Below are 15,682 nucleotides of genomic sequence, written 5' to 3'. Positions count from 1 at the left end.
TCTTTCTGTCTTTAACAGTTATTTCAAGGGATGTTGTCCACTCTACGCTCTGAGATAGATATTCAAAGATATCTACTGAAGATCAAGACACTTGGTTCAGGCCGAGTCAGTACCAGCACAAATGAGTGTGTGTGTGCTGCATGTGTGTGTTTAACAAAGACATAAAACACCTAACATGGAAAAATTGGTTTAAATCTAATAGACTGGTTATATTTATAGGCAGATAGATCAATACTGCCAATTTGCTCTGATCTGTAAATTCTGCATTCGATTTGAATATTGTGGTTTTTAGCTTTATTAATTCAGTCTGAGGTTGAGTTGTTCAGTGTTGCATGGCTGATTGCAGTTGCGGTCACAGCTGACGTGCCTGTCACTTTGCTTGTATGCAAAGTGTGTTTCAGAAAATGTTAATGTGTGCAGACAAATTATGCTTTGTTCACAATAAGTGGTTCTGAGTTACAGTAACAAGTTTTATGTGTATGTGAGGCTGTAAAATCCAACTAAAACCAGCTTCTGATGGTAGCTGGTTTTACATGGTTTCTAGGTGGTCCAAGGTGGTGATTTATTGTAAACTGGTTTAAGATGGTTGATAGACTGAGATGGACTACCTTGACCAACAAGCAATTGTGGCTGAGGTCAACTTGGTGGACCATCTTGGTCAAGCTGGACCAGCTGCAAACAGGCTACCATGTTCCAGAAACCAGCCTGATGACTTTAAACTGGTATTATCTGGTTTTCCCAGCATGTTATTTCCACTTTGGGAAGTATGTGTGCTTTTGCATATGGCATAAAATAGTTTGGTTTTCATGAATTGTTTCATTAACAATTTGTCATCAAATCCAGTATGCTATCTAAAACTCCCCTTTTTCCTTTCATCTCCAGAACCAGAGCTCTAAACAGAGTTCAGCGTGCCCGAGTCCAGTGCCTGTGCTTGTGGATCAGGTGGAGCACGGCTCCCTGGTCTCTCTGGATGCTCTGGAGGTCATGTCTGAGTGTGACTTGCCCCTTGCCTTCACCAGAGGCTCCCGGTCCCGAGCTAGTCTGCCTGTGGTCCGCTCCACTAACCAAACCAAGGATCGCTCACTAGGTATATACACATGTAGGCTACCTGCAAAGTATGCAGTATTGTTGATGCCCATGTCATGGAAGGTGTAAACAACCGAGGGGGACCAACCTGAAATTAAATTTCTTAGTTCAAAATATTTTTTCAAAGTCTAAAGTGTATTTTGTAAATAATGCAAAAGAAATAAAATAACAAATTCTCAAAAATGTATGAAACCGAAATTGATTACATTTCTTCAAACTTCAAACATTTATCATGACATGCAATATTTATTATTATTATTTTAATATGTTCTGAGGTTCACTTTTTTTGCACAAAAACAGTCACGTCTTTGTAAAACATGATCTTTTTCCACCCTTTTTCTGACCCTATGTCAGAAACGCTCTGTTTTGGTGCTGCTTCCCCTTTAAGACTTGAGAGTAAACACCCACTGTTATGTTTGGCTCTCTGTAGAGCTGTCGCGATTATGAAATTTGGCTGACGATTAATTGTCAAATAAATTGTCATATTTCATATGTAACTTCAAAGATATAAATCAGATAATAACATGGGATATATCATTTCCTTTTAAGGCTTTAAAAACGTATGAATGACATGAAAAATTATGTTTTAAATATCAAAATAATTCTAAGTACATAAAATGTGTCTCTCGTTTTGGTCAACTTTTCCTTTTAAGGCTTTAAAAACGTATGAATGACATGAAAAATTATGTTTTAAATATCAAAATAATTCTAAGTACATAAAATGTGTCTCTCGTTTTGGTCAACTTTGGTTTTGGTCAGTTTTAAATTTTCACTGTTGTTCTGGAACTCCTGTATTTTATACTATAGGCTATATTGTTTATAATTTTTTTTTATATATATATATTTTTTTAGATTTATATTATATTTTGCAATAGTAAAATATTGCTGTCCTAATTTCTTCACGTTCACAAATTGTTTTAATTGTCTTTGATTAAACCCACAAGCCCTCATTTCTCATGATGCAAAACCTTGAGATTTAGTTTTATTATTTGATCACTCCAAAGAAACAGAGTAAATTGTCTCCTTCAATGTGTCATTAACACTGCTTATATTACTTCACAATGACCAGAAACATTTGCCATTATATGATCATTTAAAGTAAAGTTTATATTTGTTTGTTAATATTTTCACTTGACTTTGGTGCGACCCTTTGCTGACGGCACGCATCAGAGCGCTTAAGAAGTGCTTCAGACGCTCTTCCAGACTGTGACGCTCAAAGATCAACTGAATGACACACAAACGCACAGTTGATGATATTTAGCCTATATATTTGCTTAAAATTCCCTTATTTTGGCATTAAATGTGACTGGAATTTGAAGTGCACAATAATCGCAGTTATCTCAAATAACCGCGATCAGACAATTATTTCATAAAAGTGCCAGGCCTAGCTCTCTGCTCTCTGCTCTTGACTGACCTGCCATCTCACTGCTCACCGCAACTGAGTGGGGCTATGGAAGTAATAAGGTAAAGTTGGCATTGATGTGTTGTTGTGGAGGTGGTCAGATGCAAATGTCTACCACAGTGTGACATCACAATGTGGAGAAAGTTGAGAACAAGTCGTTTTAACTGCTTGTTTTCAACAAATGCTCTGTTTGCAGTAAAGAGGTTTTGAGTTCTGAAAATTAAAGTAACATTTTATAGTACAGTGACTTCTTATATTTCACAAGATCATGTCATGACGTGTCAAGGACGCCTTATTTGTCAGTTACACATATACCACTTGTGAGTGGTATATGTGTATTCCGAGTATTCCTTAGCAATGCAAAATCTTAGTATGAGGGAAGAAAAAAAAAGACATTTAAGTCTTAATTCATTGAAAATATTCCCCTCCGGAACACCTTTCAAGTCTTATTGAACTATTTTAAGTATGGTAAAAATGTGTTAAAAGGAGCAGAAAGCCCTATATTCATTTGTAGGTGAAAGGCATAATTCAAAATGCTTTCAAAATTCCATTATGATAAGGAAAAACAAATAAATTGACTTGCAAGGATTGGTGGATATTTTCATATTCGCCTGAAATCTCTGAAAGCATATTCGCTGCTTTTTGTGGAATTCTTCTCTCCTTAAAGTGAAAAATCCTGTATTGCTCCCATATTTATTTCCCGTCTGCTTAATGATTTAGGTGCAGTCTTAATGTCTTTATGTGTCTGAGGAAGTGCACATGTTTACTTAAGTTTGTCTGTCTTATTTATTTAAGTTCAGTGCCTTAAGAGCGACCCCAACTCTGTCATTATCGCTTCATGTAATGGAAATATATATCTGTAGCTGAAAGCTATAGCCTGTAGTTAACAACTCACAGGCATATATTACAGCAGAGACACATGCTTGTGTGTACACAGAGACACAAAAATGGAAATAGTACTCTTTTGCCAACTCTTTTGCCATATACTCCCTAGGTCCGGATAGACAGACAGTCAAATGTGCACATGGGCCCTCAAACACACATGCCTTGAAATGGGAGACGTCTCTGTCTGTTCGACTCTGATTGGTTGATTTAAACAGGCACCAGCTGGTGAGACAATTATTGGGCGAAAGTGCGAGTGTTCACTCAAACTATTACCTCAAAAATCTTTTGAAAAGGAGACTGTACATGGACCTGCCGAAAAACATAGTCTTTATTTAATAAAGAAATGCAGAAGGAATGCAAAGAATCAGAGATCCTTACATCTTTGCTTTTTGAGAAATTCAGCCTGCACCCACCGCTTGCTGTAAGTCACGTCTTCTCCGTCAGTGATCTGAAGTTTCATCGTAGAACTGTACATGTTGTAAAATGTCTGCTTAGGCTTATGTTAGATCTTCCTTTGAATAATTGCAAAGGCATATTCTCATTGGGCTCAATGCGGCGATATCATCAGAATGCATTTTCCGCTGTAACACATTTTGAATGAAGATGATTGAAATGTCTCGTGTGATAAACCTAATAGTCTTGTCTGTATGATCTGACAAAAGTAAAAGGATGGGGCATAAATGTATTACTTTAAGCAGAAAAGACGTACAGTGAGAGAGAGCTGTCATTTATTTTTTTACTTTGCTTCTGTTGGATTCTGACTGGCAGTGTCTCAGAGCAGTTTAACCACTGGAGACTTGCAGGCTGGATTTTAAGACGTCTTGTGCCTGTTTACTACTGCACATTCTCTATTTTTATTCCTGTAGGATTTTATCCAATTAAGCCTGTGGAAATTTGGTGGAGTAGGTTTGTGGGTTTTCTCTACTATTTTTGATCTCTGCATTTTGTTTTTTCCTTTTTAAAAAGCTTTTTCTTGTTTTAATATTTTTTCTTAAAAGTATTAATAACTAACAGTTTAATGACACAAAACCACATATTTACCCAAAATGTGTGTTTGCCATAGGATTGCATAATATTTCTTGTGTCACCTGTATTGAAATCAGTTATGAGTCGAGTCTTGTTTGCGTTGTGTGTGAGGAGCGCTATCTGAATGATGCGCAGAGCTGCCAACTATGTAGAGTGTTCCAAATCAGTCTCTTATGAGGCATCATTTCAGTTAGGATGCTGCCATAGAAGACAGCAGCAAGAGACCGCGAGGCAATTCACTAAGTTTTTGAACAGACCCATAGCCTCACTTCCTGTTTAAAATCGACCTTGTTAAACTCGTGTTAACTTAAAGGACTAACGTTCACCCAAAAATGACAATCATCCCATAATTTACTCACCCTCAAGCCATCCTAGGTGTATGACTTTCTTCTTTGAGCCAAACACAATCTGAGTTATATTAAAAAATATCCTGGCTCTTCCAAGCTTTATAATGGGAATGAATGGTACCTTAGATTTTGAAGCCCCCAAAAAGTGCATTCATCCATCATAAAAGTAATTCATACAGCTCCAGGGGGTTAATAAAGGCCTTCTGAAGCGAAGCGATGCATTTTTGTAAGAAATATATCCATATTTATAACTTTATAAACTATAATCACTGGCTTCCGGTAATGGCCGTCCGCACGTTCAGGAGAGAATTGAGTTCAGGCTTATGACGTAGGCGTAGTGTAAGCTCCTGTGAGAAGTGACGAACACAGAAGCGCAGATGATAGAGGAAGCCATTGAACACACGGGTGGCTGTTACCAGAAGCCAGTGATTAGAGTTTATAAAGTTATAAATATGGAAATATTTCTTACAAAAATGCATTGCTTCGCTTCAGAAGGCCTTTATTAACCCCCTGGAGCCATATGGATAACTTTTTGGATGGATGGATGGATGTAATTCTTCCAACTAACCCTTTAACTTTTCAACAAAAAATAAAAATCTATATTATTCTTTCTGTGCGGATCAGTCTGGAGATTATTTTGAGCCTTTGTGTAAAGGGATCAATGGAAAGGAGGAGGCGTGAACCGGCTTTTCAATATAAATAATAGTTTAATGATAAACTCAAAAGACAACATAAACACACACATGACGGACATGTCCGTTAACGATCTCTCTCTCCCGCACAATCCTCTGCAGTCGACCTTTAACCCTCACGGAGGCATAATTAGCCTAATACGGGACCGGGTGTGTAGGATCACGACCCGCCCTCCGCCCTGCCACATTTTGTTTAGGCAAATCAGACAAAGTTTGAAAGAAAAGTAGCAAATAAACAATAAACGTCATAATGCAATATGTTGGCCACTATAAAGGGCAGAGTTTTAATTTAAGCAGTCCATTTGTATCATCAGGAGGAGTGTAATGACATGCCAAATTAATTTTGTTTCTAGGACAAATGGTTGAAAAGATATGCGTGCAAAAAAGTTACTTTTTTTTTTTTTAACTGGTGGTGGCGCTATGGGGGCTATTCGTGCCCAGAAACTACTCTTCATTTTAAAACAACTTAAACGTAATGAGAAGCCAATCCCTCATGCAACATTTAATACCATGATCATGTGAATTTAAGACTTGTTTCACCGACTTAAGAGTCTATAATTTCCATCACTAGCGGCATCAAACCAAATTGCATTTTTTTGAAGTAGAAGTTGACATGTCTGGCATTAAAACAAACAGAGCCGGTTTTTAATAGTGCCACAGAGCCATAGTGTTTACAAGAAAGTCATCTCTTGAGGAAGTCAGGAAGAAAAGTTGTCACACGCTTTAGATCAGCACATATGGCAGCATTCAGTTGCAAATAGAATCTCTGGAGAAATTTACTAAGAATGAAATGTGACTGCTGATAGCATCCTCTTTACCAAATAAATTATGCAAATCAGGTAATCATTCCACCAATGTGATCCAGGCGCATTAATCAGCTCTTTAAAATGCAGAAAGTGCACTCAACTACACCTCACTTCTAGATATATGGTAGTTTGTTGCGCTTTTCTCCATCATTTGATCATTTGATGAATTACTGCCATGATCAATAGAAAAAGTACAGAAACTTCTCAGTTAAATGTAATTCCATTTACCGTCTACTTTCAGTTCGGCGCTGTCTATAATAAGCCAATGAGCGCCTGGTTAAATCGGTGTTGCTGTTGGTTTGTGAATCAGATGGAGGTGTTTGTGCTGATTGACAAATAATATTTGTACGTTGAAGAATCTTATTGAAGTATCTCTCACCCTCTTTCTCCTCTGTTTCAGGTGTGTTGTATCTGCAGTATGGAGAGGACACAAAGCAGATCCGAATGCCTAATGAAATAACGAGTGTAGATACAGTCAGAGCTCTGTTTGTTAGTGCCTTCCCTCATCAGCTCAACATGAAGATGCTGGAATCACCCAGCACCGCCATTTATGTCAAAGATGAGACGAGGAACATCTACTATGAACTCAACGATGTCAGGTGAGAGAGTGTGATTTACCTTAAGTATATCCTGAAAGAGGTTGTAGAGCAGAGAAGGGTGGGGCCGGCTGGAACAACGCACGCCTGGTCTCCAATCAGCCTGATGGGGGCGCGCGAGGGATAAAGGCGGAGAGAATGACATGGAGTTTATGTTTGTGTGTTTTTTGTTCAGTTTATTATTAAAACTATTATTTATATTGCCAAGCCGGTTCTCGCCTCCTCCTTGCCCATTAACCACTTTAACACATTGTTTGAATGTTCTGTAGACAGATGAGCAGTCCTTTTCCTTACATTATCATGGTGAGGCAATTTGAACTTTGAGACAACTCTCTTTTTTTATCAAGGCGGTAAATCTGAATTACAGTCACATTACCAGATATCAGGCTTAATAAGAAAAACGTTGAACCAAGGAGGCCGGCGAACGAATTCAATTCTGTAGCCTTTTTTTACTGTTCTTAGGACCCGCAGAGAAACACCTGGCTGTAGTTTCCACGCTGTCAGGTTTTCTAAGATGGCTATCGATTCTGACACTTCCTGTTGAGGGGATGTCGAGTGTCCTGGACTACGGCAGGAAGCAATGGAAAACCCAACATTTAGCTGGAAACCGCTAATTCCCGAAACACCAGAGGCGGCGGAATGGAGCGGTTTTGTGGGGGTATCGGGAGGGTACAGGTGGATATATCACGTGACCCGTCCCAAGGGGGGCTACCCCCACAAGGCTCGGCGCAAAACCGTCAGGGTTTTTCCCTTTTTAGAAATAACTGCCCTGAGGTCTTGCTTTGGGGGCTGCTGAGGGCGACGAACTGGCCCCCAGTCTTTACGAGGGGAGCACGATTCGTCATGCTTTGTTTTTGAGCCTCCCGTCTAGAAGGACCGGGGTGGGGCTGTGTGGCCTACGGCCCCTCCCTCTGAGTGCGTTGAGGAAGGAATTGCCCGAAGGCTTCCTCGTGGGTTTTTGCCTCCTGGAACCTAGTGATAACTACATTCATAGCGTCACCAAATAAACTAGAAGATGAAACCGGAGCATCGAGAAGGAAAACATTGTCTTTATCTCTGATGCCCGACAGGTTGAGACATAAGTGTCTCTCAGTGCTGACTAAAGCAGACATAGACTGGCCAATGGCGCGAGCCATCTGCTTGGTAGCGCGGAGAGACAGATCCATGGCTCGACGAAGCTCAGAGAAAGCCTCTTCGTTGACCGTGTTGCCCGCACTCAGGTTCTTCAACAGATCAGCCTAGTATGCCTGTAACACTGCCATAGTGTGCTGGGCAGCACTAGCCTGACCTGCTGCCTGATAAACATTCCCCACAAGCGTGGATGTGGTCCTGCACAGCTTTGTGCGGAGAGTAGGTCTCTTTAGCAATGATGCCGAGCCAGGCGAGAGATAACCCGCAACTGTCTCTTCTACCGGCGGCATCACCGAATACCCCAGTGTCTCAGCACCCATGATAGTCGAATATGTCGTCGTCGAGGGCACGAAGATACGGGAAGTATAAGGATTCCTCCATGAATGAGAAAGCTCGTCATGGAGGTCATCAAAGAAAGGAAGGGACTGATATAGTGTTCCCCTTTTTCTTTTCTTTTTTTTGGGCCACCAGACAGAAATCTGTCTTCTAGTTTGGAGGGTTTGGGGGGTCTCTTATTCATGTGGCCAGTCTAACTGTAGCCTGGTCACAGCCTGAGTAACCACCTCGAGTAATTCCAGCCGCTTTATTATTGTACGTGGAATGTTCAGAGGTGGGTGCTCAAAGTCCGCAGACTCAAAAGATTCAGCGTCCCCCTCCCGGTCCTTGTTCCCAAAGCGCTAAGTCAGCGCAGCATCAAAGTGTAGCTTTTTGACAGGGAACACATCATCTTGCAGAATGGGATTTTTTTTTACACGTATTATGAGATGTTTAAGTAGACAGAAACATGTTTGCTCACTGGGAAAATATTATTAGGCAAACTTTGAGACAGTTCATGTTTTAGCACAATGCTGGCATAGTGAATCTTGGACATTCTTGGGGATAAACAGAAATCTCAGCCACTATGGATCTTGTCTCTGCAGAAGACCGTCGTTTTTCGCCTTCGTCTCTGTTTTGCTCAGACTCGCCTTTGTCTATCTGTGAATCGCCTTATTCTCACATTTTCACTCTCTTCTCTCGCGTGTTGATGTCCATTCGCCCATGTTGCACCCTGTGGTGGTGGAGCTGAAGGGCGGGTGGTGATATTTGGTCTGGATATCTAACCGATGTAGATTGCTTTCCATGCAGGAGCATCACAGATCACTCCTGCCTGAAGGTGTACCACAAAGACCCAGCACATGCCTTCAGTCATGGAGCCCGGACAAGCAATGGGGACGCAAGGGTAAGTGCTAACCTAGTTTGTAAATTATTACTTCAAGAAGGCTTAATGGAGAGTTCATTTCATGAAAGCTTGCATAGCTGATGGAAGTTAGAGTGACTTGTTTGTGTATTTGTCATAATTTTCTCACCCTCATTCCATTCCAAACCTTTATGCTTGCTTTCTTCAGTGGAAAACGATATAAGGTATTTTCTAGAATTTACGAGCTGTTCTTTTCCATACAATGACAGTGGCCACATGCTGTCAAGCTCCATAAATGACAAAAATCATAGTTTATAGTTTATAAAACTAATTCGTCCAAGTCTTCTGGAGACATACATAGTTTTGTGTGTGGAACAAGCAGAAATTGAAGCCCTTGTTCTCCGAAAATCTTAGTTGTAGCTCTCAAATCACATTTCCACTCATTCGCCCAGTCATTTTCAAGACGTTAAGCATCACTGACATAAAAACCTGGCACATGCACCAAGGTAAAATACGCACAGGTGTGAATGAGATTTTAGATATTTTTGCGTTCTATGGAAGTAATGCAAAAAGTGTTATGCTGCAGTTTTTAACTAATACAAATTTCTCAAGCAAAGCAGTAGATAAAATATATGTAACAGTATGGGTGGGAAAAAATATTGTTTTTCCAATTAATTCGCAATCTTCATTTGAACGATCAATGAGGGGAAATCCACTACAATGAGAGGAAATCACTCGCATTTGCAACCAAATTTCATGCTATTTGACAACTTGCTGGTAAATGTTTGCATTTCACTCACCAGTAATTGTGTAGTTTATGAAGTCATGTAGTGTTCAGCAGCGAGATCCTTTTACAGCGTGTAGAGACAAAGTTGTTCCATGTAACGTGTGTCCAAGACGGGACACACATGGGTGCAACCCAATGACTTTGAATACGGTCTCTTTTAATACCCTTTCTGTTCTTTACAGTCAGTTGTTAATCAAAAACAACTACAAAAAAACAAGAAAAACATTTAATTTGAATCATGCATCACACAGATGAGGTGAAGCCATTTGAGGCCTCTCAAGTTAACATGCGCTCATTTAAAGGTGCTGTTTACAGAAATGGCGTTCTTTGTTAAAACCGACACAGTACCGGTTTTATATTAAATAAATATTTAACAAAAATAATATATGATATATAATAGAATACTTTTTCAATACTTTTTTATTTTTAAAAGCAAAAATGTGACAAATGATGAAAAAGTTATAAAATATAATTAGTAACATTAATATTTTCCTAATTAACCTAGTTTAAATCATCCCCTGTATAATTACCAGCATTAGCTGGGAGAGAATTTATTTTATATGCAAGCAAAAGGGACAATATAACTATAATAAGCCCATTTGGATCGATATTGAATCGAATCGAGGGCTTGTAAATCGGAATCGAATTGAATCGGGAAATCTGTATCAATATACAGCCCTATGTAATAGCTTACAGAGTTTGTGCAACATGAGAGATCTGATCAGCTGGTTTCTGTCATGTCCACATAAAAGCTTTTGTCATTTTTGGCTTTCTCAAAAGTTTGAATGAATGGAAGGCATTATTTAAATAGCAGGTCCCTTCCCCATTTTGTTCAGCTGTCTCCAGGGGTCCCTCTGCTCTTCACAGTTAGAGTTGCCCCCACCCCAGTCACCCCATTCAATCCTTTCAAATCTGTTTTTGTCCCGCGGGCCTAATTTCAGGGGGATTGGATCAGAATTGAAGGAGAAGTGGTGGAAGCACTTTATAGCAAAGGCTATTCCTTTTCCTCCCATAATCCCCTCTAATCTCTCGCCATGCCAGCCTTGTTGGTTTGCTGGTGATGTAACGTAAATTAGATTGCAAGCCTTTCATTTTCTCCATGTGTCCCCAAATTTAACAAGGTTGCCTCAGACTTTTGTCTGCGGTAATCCCCGGCCTGGATTTGACCGGTCCGCACAGCTAATAAACATTTGATTAGACCTTTTACACAGTGTCACATTAGCTCTTAAGGGAACTTTTCGAAGTTCCAGGCCAGTGAAAGACTTTTCTGTATATATTTTGTTTAGATTTTGTTTTAAGGCTTATTTAAATCTATTATAGACAATTGGGTGCAAATTTAGAAGTTGAAAGGCACATTGTTTCGATCATGTGTCCATGTCCAAGAGGATTAAAGTACATTGTGTAATGACTTATAGTCTTGTTAATACATATTCAGAGAGAGAGAAAATGCAAAAGAGGGAGAAAGAGTACAACAGATTGTACTAAGCTTTCTTTTGGCACAAGAATGCGGTCTGGTCCTTAGTCACTTAGTTACTTATGAAGTAATTTCTGAAAGCTTAAACTGATAATACAAGGTTAGACACCAAATTGTGCTTTCAGTTCTTTAAGATCAAATTGTGGCATGGTTTATAACATAACATAAAAACATGTCAGGATCTGTTGTGACATTGATCTCTCGCTATTAATTTCATGCTGTCAATTGCTTCGAGAGATTACTTTTTCTGGTAAATGCAGATGAGAGATGACATAACTTCTTACTGTAATAATATTAGCTGTAAATGTTAAATATTCTAAGTAATGCGGCCATTTCCATTTTGCAAAGTATCCATCTTAATTAATTGTATTGAAGTACTGTTGCTGTTAAACTTGATATAGTTTGTAGAGCATTTTAAAATATTACATTAAATGTAACGCAAGTAACTACATAAGAACAGTAAATTTAATGTGATTGCTAAAAATAACTGAAAATCACAAGGAAAAGTAATCTTATTACAGTTACTTTGTAACCAAGTATAGCTAACATAAATACCAACATCTACACAAGCTTATATACATTTTATCCATAAGTTGAATGTTTTTAGGTTTGTGTGAACCTCAAAACTTACAAATAGATGTAGCATTTAGCATTTGCATTGGCATTAACCATAGATTGAATTTGAGAATCGAGTGTCTCTTACTGTGGGCTGTGTATGTGTGTGCACACGTTTATATGTGTGTTGGTCTGCATATGTGCCAAAGTTATGTGATACAATGGGATTTGTCTGTAAGACGTTCATCTATCCTCAGCCAATCAGGACGCAAGACATTCTAAACAAAGCACTTTTATGTCACATGAGAGTCATTCCAATTCTTCCCAATTGAAAAGAGGAAACATTCCATATCAATGCACATCAGTGGATGTCCATAAACAATCATCTGTACATCGATGAAACCGGAGCATGAATGGAAATGCCAAGGAAAACTACAGGGCACTGTGACCTAATTGATTGTTGATGTGTAACATAAGACATGCATGGTTAATGGTTTATTGATTTTGTCAGGCATGAATAACTAAATGACATATTGTATAAATATGGAAATAGATCTAATGTGGAGGGAGGATTGCTTGCAAATCTTACAGTATAATTGTGTTTATTTCTGTAATTTAATCATGGCAGAGGAGCTTGGTGTAGGTCAGAACACACCCACACACACACACTCACACACACATGATGTTGACCACAGTTGTTATTATTGAAACTCTCTGGGGACACAAGATCCATTATGCTTTCATCCAGAGCTTGATACTGGAGTACAGAGAAACACTGTCACATGTGCATGAGCAAGCACACACACACACACACACACACACACACACACACACACAGTAACACATGATCTGCCCTTCTCAGTTAAAGCAGGCATGAAAATACTTAGGCGGACTTAACAGACTAATCAAATAAGCTCTGCACCTGTTCAAACACATTTTTGTGTGTCTGCAAAAGAGAGAGAAAAAAAGAGTAAAAGAATGACACCGACAGACAGACTTTTCAAGGAAATCCAAAAAATATCTTACTTGTAGTTGTTTCTTAAAATGTGTCCAATGGAACTGAACTCTTGCAATGTGTTGGCCAAGCATTCTCATCTGCATGCATGTGTAGAGTACACTCAAAAGAGTGTAAAAGCCAAGTGTCTTTCTGTTGAACGTCCAACAGATGTTTTTACTTTGTGTGATTTTATGGGATTGTTGTAACAGTAGTGAAGAGGTCTAGGTTTGATTTGTTGAGTATCCATTCATCCAATTATTTTTGGCCATGAGCTTATGCACTTTGACAGAAAGAGATCATCTGAAAGTTATCAACCACTGTTTGTTTTGTTTTTACCTGACATTTAGGGGCAGATAAATCTAATATCATTAATGCCACAATGGAACTTTTTCACAAACTGTGGTGATCTAGCAACATTTTTATTTCTTTAATTGATTATTGTAAATGTATAACATATTTTGCAGTGTTATACTGTAGTCGAGAACAGCTTCGGGTCCAGGCCCAGACCAGAGCATGTTGACTTCAAGTCAAGACCTAGACTAAAAGAAGCAGAGACAAGACTCATGTAGGCTTAATGAATGTGTTAAATGGACAGTATAAACAAATTAATTGACTCTAGGCTCATATATCAAATACACCTAAAATATTTGCTTAAGCTTATGTTGGATAAACAATATTACCAGTCTAGAATAAAAACAAATTAAATACCACATTATTGTTTAATTGAAAAAATTGTATTACAACAAATAACAACAAGTTAGTAAAGAATATGTCAATACAGACTACCAGCTTCTGTGTATTATTATATTCCATTCATTGTAAGTAAAGTAAATATTTCTGCAATATAAATACAGTATTACTGTACTGTAACTAAAATGGACATAAAACCAAACAAAAATGTAATAAATATGAGATAGATATTGTATACTAAGTAAATTAATCTAAACCTTTGCTTTCAATTTGCCAACAATGTCCTCTATTGCACCACTATATTCAATTATTGTAAGTGAACGAATCGGACTGAATCACAAATCGATTTTGCTTACCCATTTGGCTAATTCACTGAAACAAATCAACTTGTGAATCGTGCAGCACCAGTTCTGATTCTACACAGCTGACAAACACATCAAGATTACTGATATTGTCATTCAGAGAAATGTTTTTCAGATAAGTTGAAGCACTCATGGTATTTCTTTTTTTAATGACTTGAGAGGTCTTGGGGAAAAGTCAGATTCCAAGAGAGCAAATCCTGTGATTAATTCTTCCCTAAAAGCTCCCATTGTAGACATGACTTTATTTCCATGGTAAAAACTTGTGTACCCAGCTACCAGAAGCTATAGCCAACCAGATTAGAACTTGTGATTTTGGCAAGAACTTCTCAATTGTGTGCACAATATGTGGCAGATGGCATGTAAATATTATTGGTGAAACAAATTTGCACAACAAATTTCTGTGTAATCATCCACAAATGCATAATACATGAACTGCTAATTTTTCATGAATAAGACTCAACAGTGAGCAGATCTGTGGGCCACTGAACAGGATTTTCACGTAGGTCCAGGCTTGTTAATGCTGATTTGGTGCTGGTCTAGTTGGTGGACCAGCATATCTATGCAGTTGGTCGACAAACATGATGGTGAAGTTTGTTAACCAAGGAAGTCTTGCTGGTTAAAATATTTAAGAAGCATCCAAAACACATGTGCTGGTGACCAGATTTGCTGTTTTTTGTTTGTTGTTTTTTTCAGCAGATGTGGGAGAAAGATAGATTGAAAGAGAGGGAAGAAGAGGAAGGAATTTTGGTGCACCAGAATTTGTCTTTAATCCCTCTCGGGGCAAATTCATACCAAATGTTCTCTTTTAATCATCTTTTGATTTCTTTATCACAGGTTTATTAATGTTTCATGTCAGCCTACCTCCAACAAATTCACTCCCTTTTAAGGTAATATGGAGAGAAAATGAATAGACGAAGATCCAGAGTGGTTTAGACATGTGAGAGCTTTCTTGCTTTTCAGACGCTGTTGCTCAGGTAACATCTGGATATGATTGTTATGGCTCCCCACCGTGTCAGACTTCAAAGAATGCTGCACAATCTGCTCTCTTTCTCTAACATTTGGATTCATGTAAAAGATGTCAAACATTTTTACATTTTAGTTGTAGACGTTTGCCTTGTTTTAGTGATAGAAATAGTGGACAGGGACATCAATGAATACAAACTACTTTTGGGTACTTGGGCAACTTGGTTAACCAATAAAAAAAAAGTAACTCTTAAATGATTGAATTGCGTAATTATTGAATTCACCACCATGCTGATATGAGGGAACAGAATAGAATGCTGTTGTCCTGAGGCAGATGAAGACTTGGAACCCTCACCTGGGCTCTGACTCACTCCAATTCAATGCACTCATTGTTACATATTCAGAGTAAGAACGAGAGGCAGGGAAGAATTGATTTGAGCGCTATGAAACGCTATGAATGAAGGAGCATCATTTTTGTCCTCGGTCTACTACATATTTGACTTTAACAAGTGTTCTTTGTTTTCTATTTTTGGATGAGGCACTTTGGTGTGCCGTCATACAAATACCTCTGTTCCAAATCCTAGTGAGTTGCCTGACTTTCTACAAAGACAGCTGCCTAGAGACAGGGTTGGCTACTTTTCACCATGCAAATACGGAATACTTGAATATTTTGAGCGCTTCAACATGGGACAAGGGTACCCCTCAG

General features: G+C 38.6%; 1 protein-coding gene across 1 annotated transcript in view; it reads left to right on the top strand.

Annotated features, from left to right (window-relative positions):
* Positions 1-15,682, top strand: part of LOC127634884 (sickle tail protein homolog) — a 119,543-nt gene that overhangs the window by 77,196 nt on the left and 26,665 nt on the right. The window contains exons 3-6 of the mRNA XM_052114617.1: positions 19-105; positions 883-1,087; positions 6,645-6,843; positions 9,097-9,190. Coding sequence (XP_051970577.1) covers positions 19-105; positions 883-1,087; positions 6,645-6,843; positions 9,097-9,190 — 585 coding nt within the window. The remainder of the gene's footprint in view (positions 1-18; positions 106-882; positions 1,088-6,644; positions 6,844-9,096; positions 9,191-15,682) is intronic.

Source organism: Xyrauchen texanus, chromosome 42 (assembly GCF_025860055.1).
Source record: "Xyrauchen texanus isolate HMW12.3.18 chromosome 42, RBS_HiC_50CHRs, whole genome shotgun sequence".
NCBI lineage: Eukaryota > Metazoa > Chordata > Actinopteri > Cypriniformes > Catostomidae > Xyrauchen > Xyrauchen texanus.
This window is presented reverse-complemented; position numbering and strand designations above follow the sequence as displayed.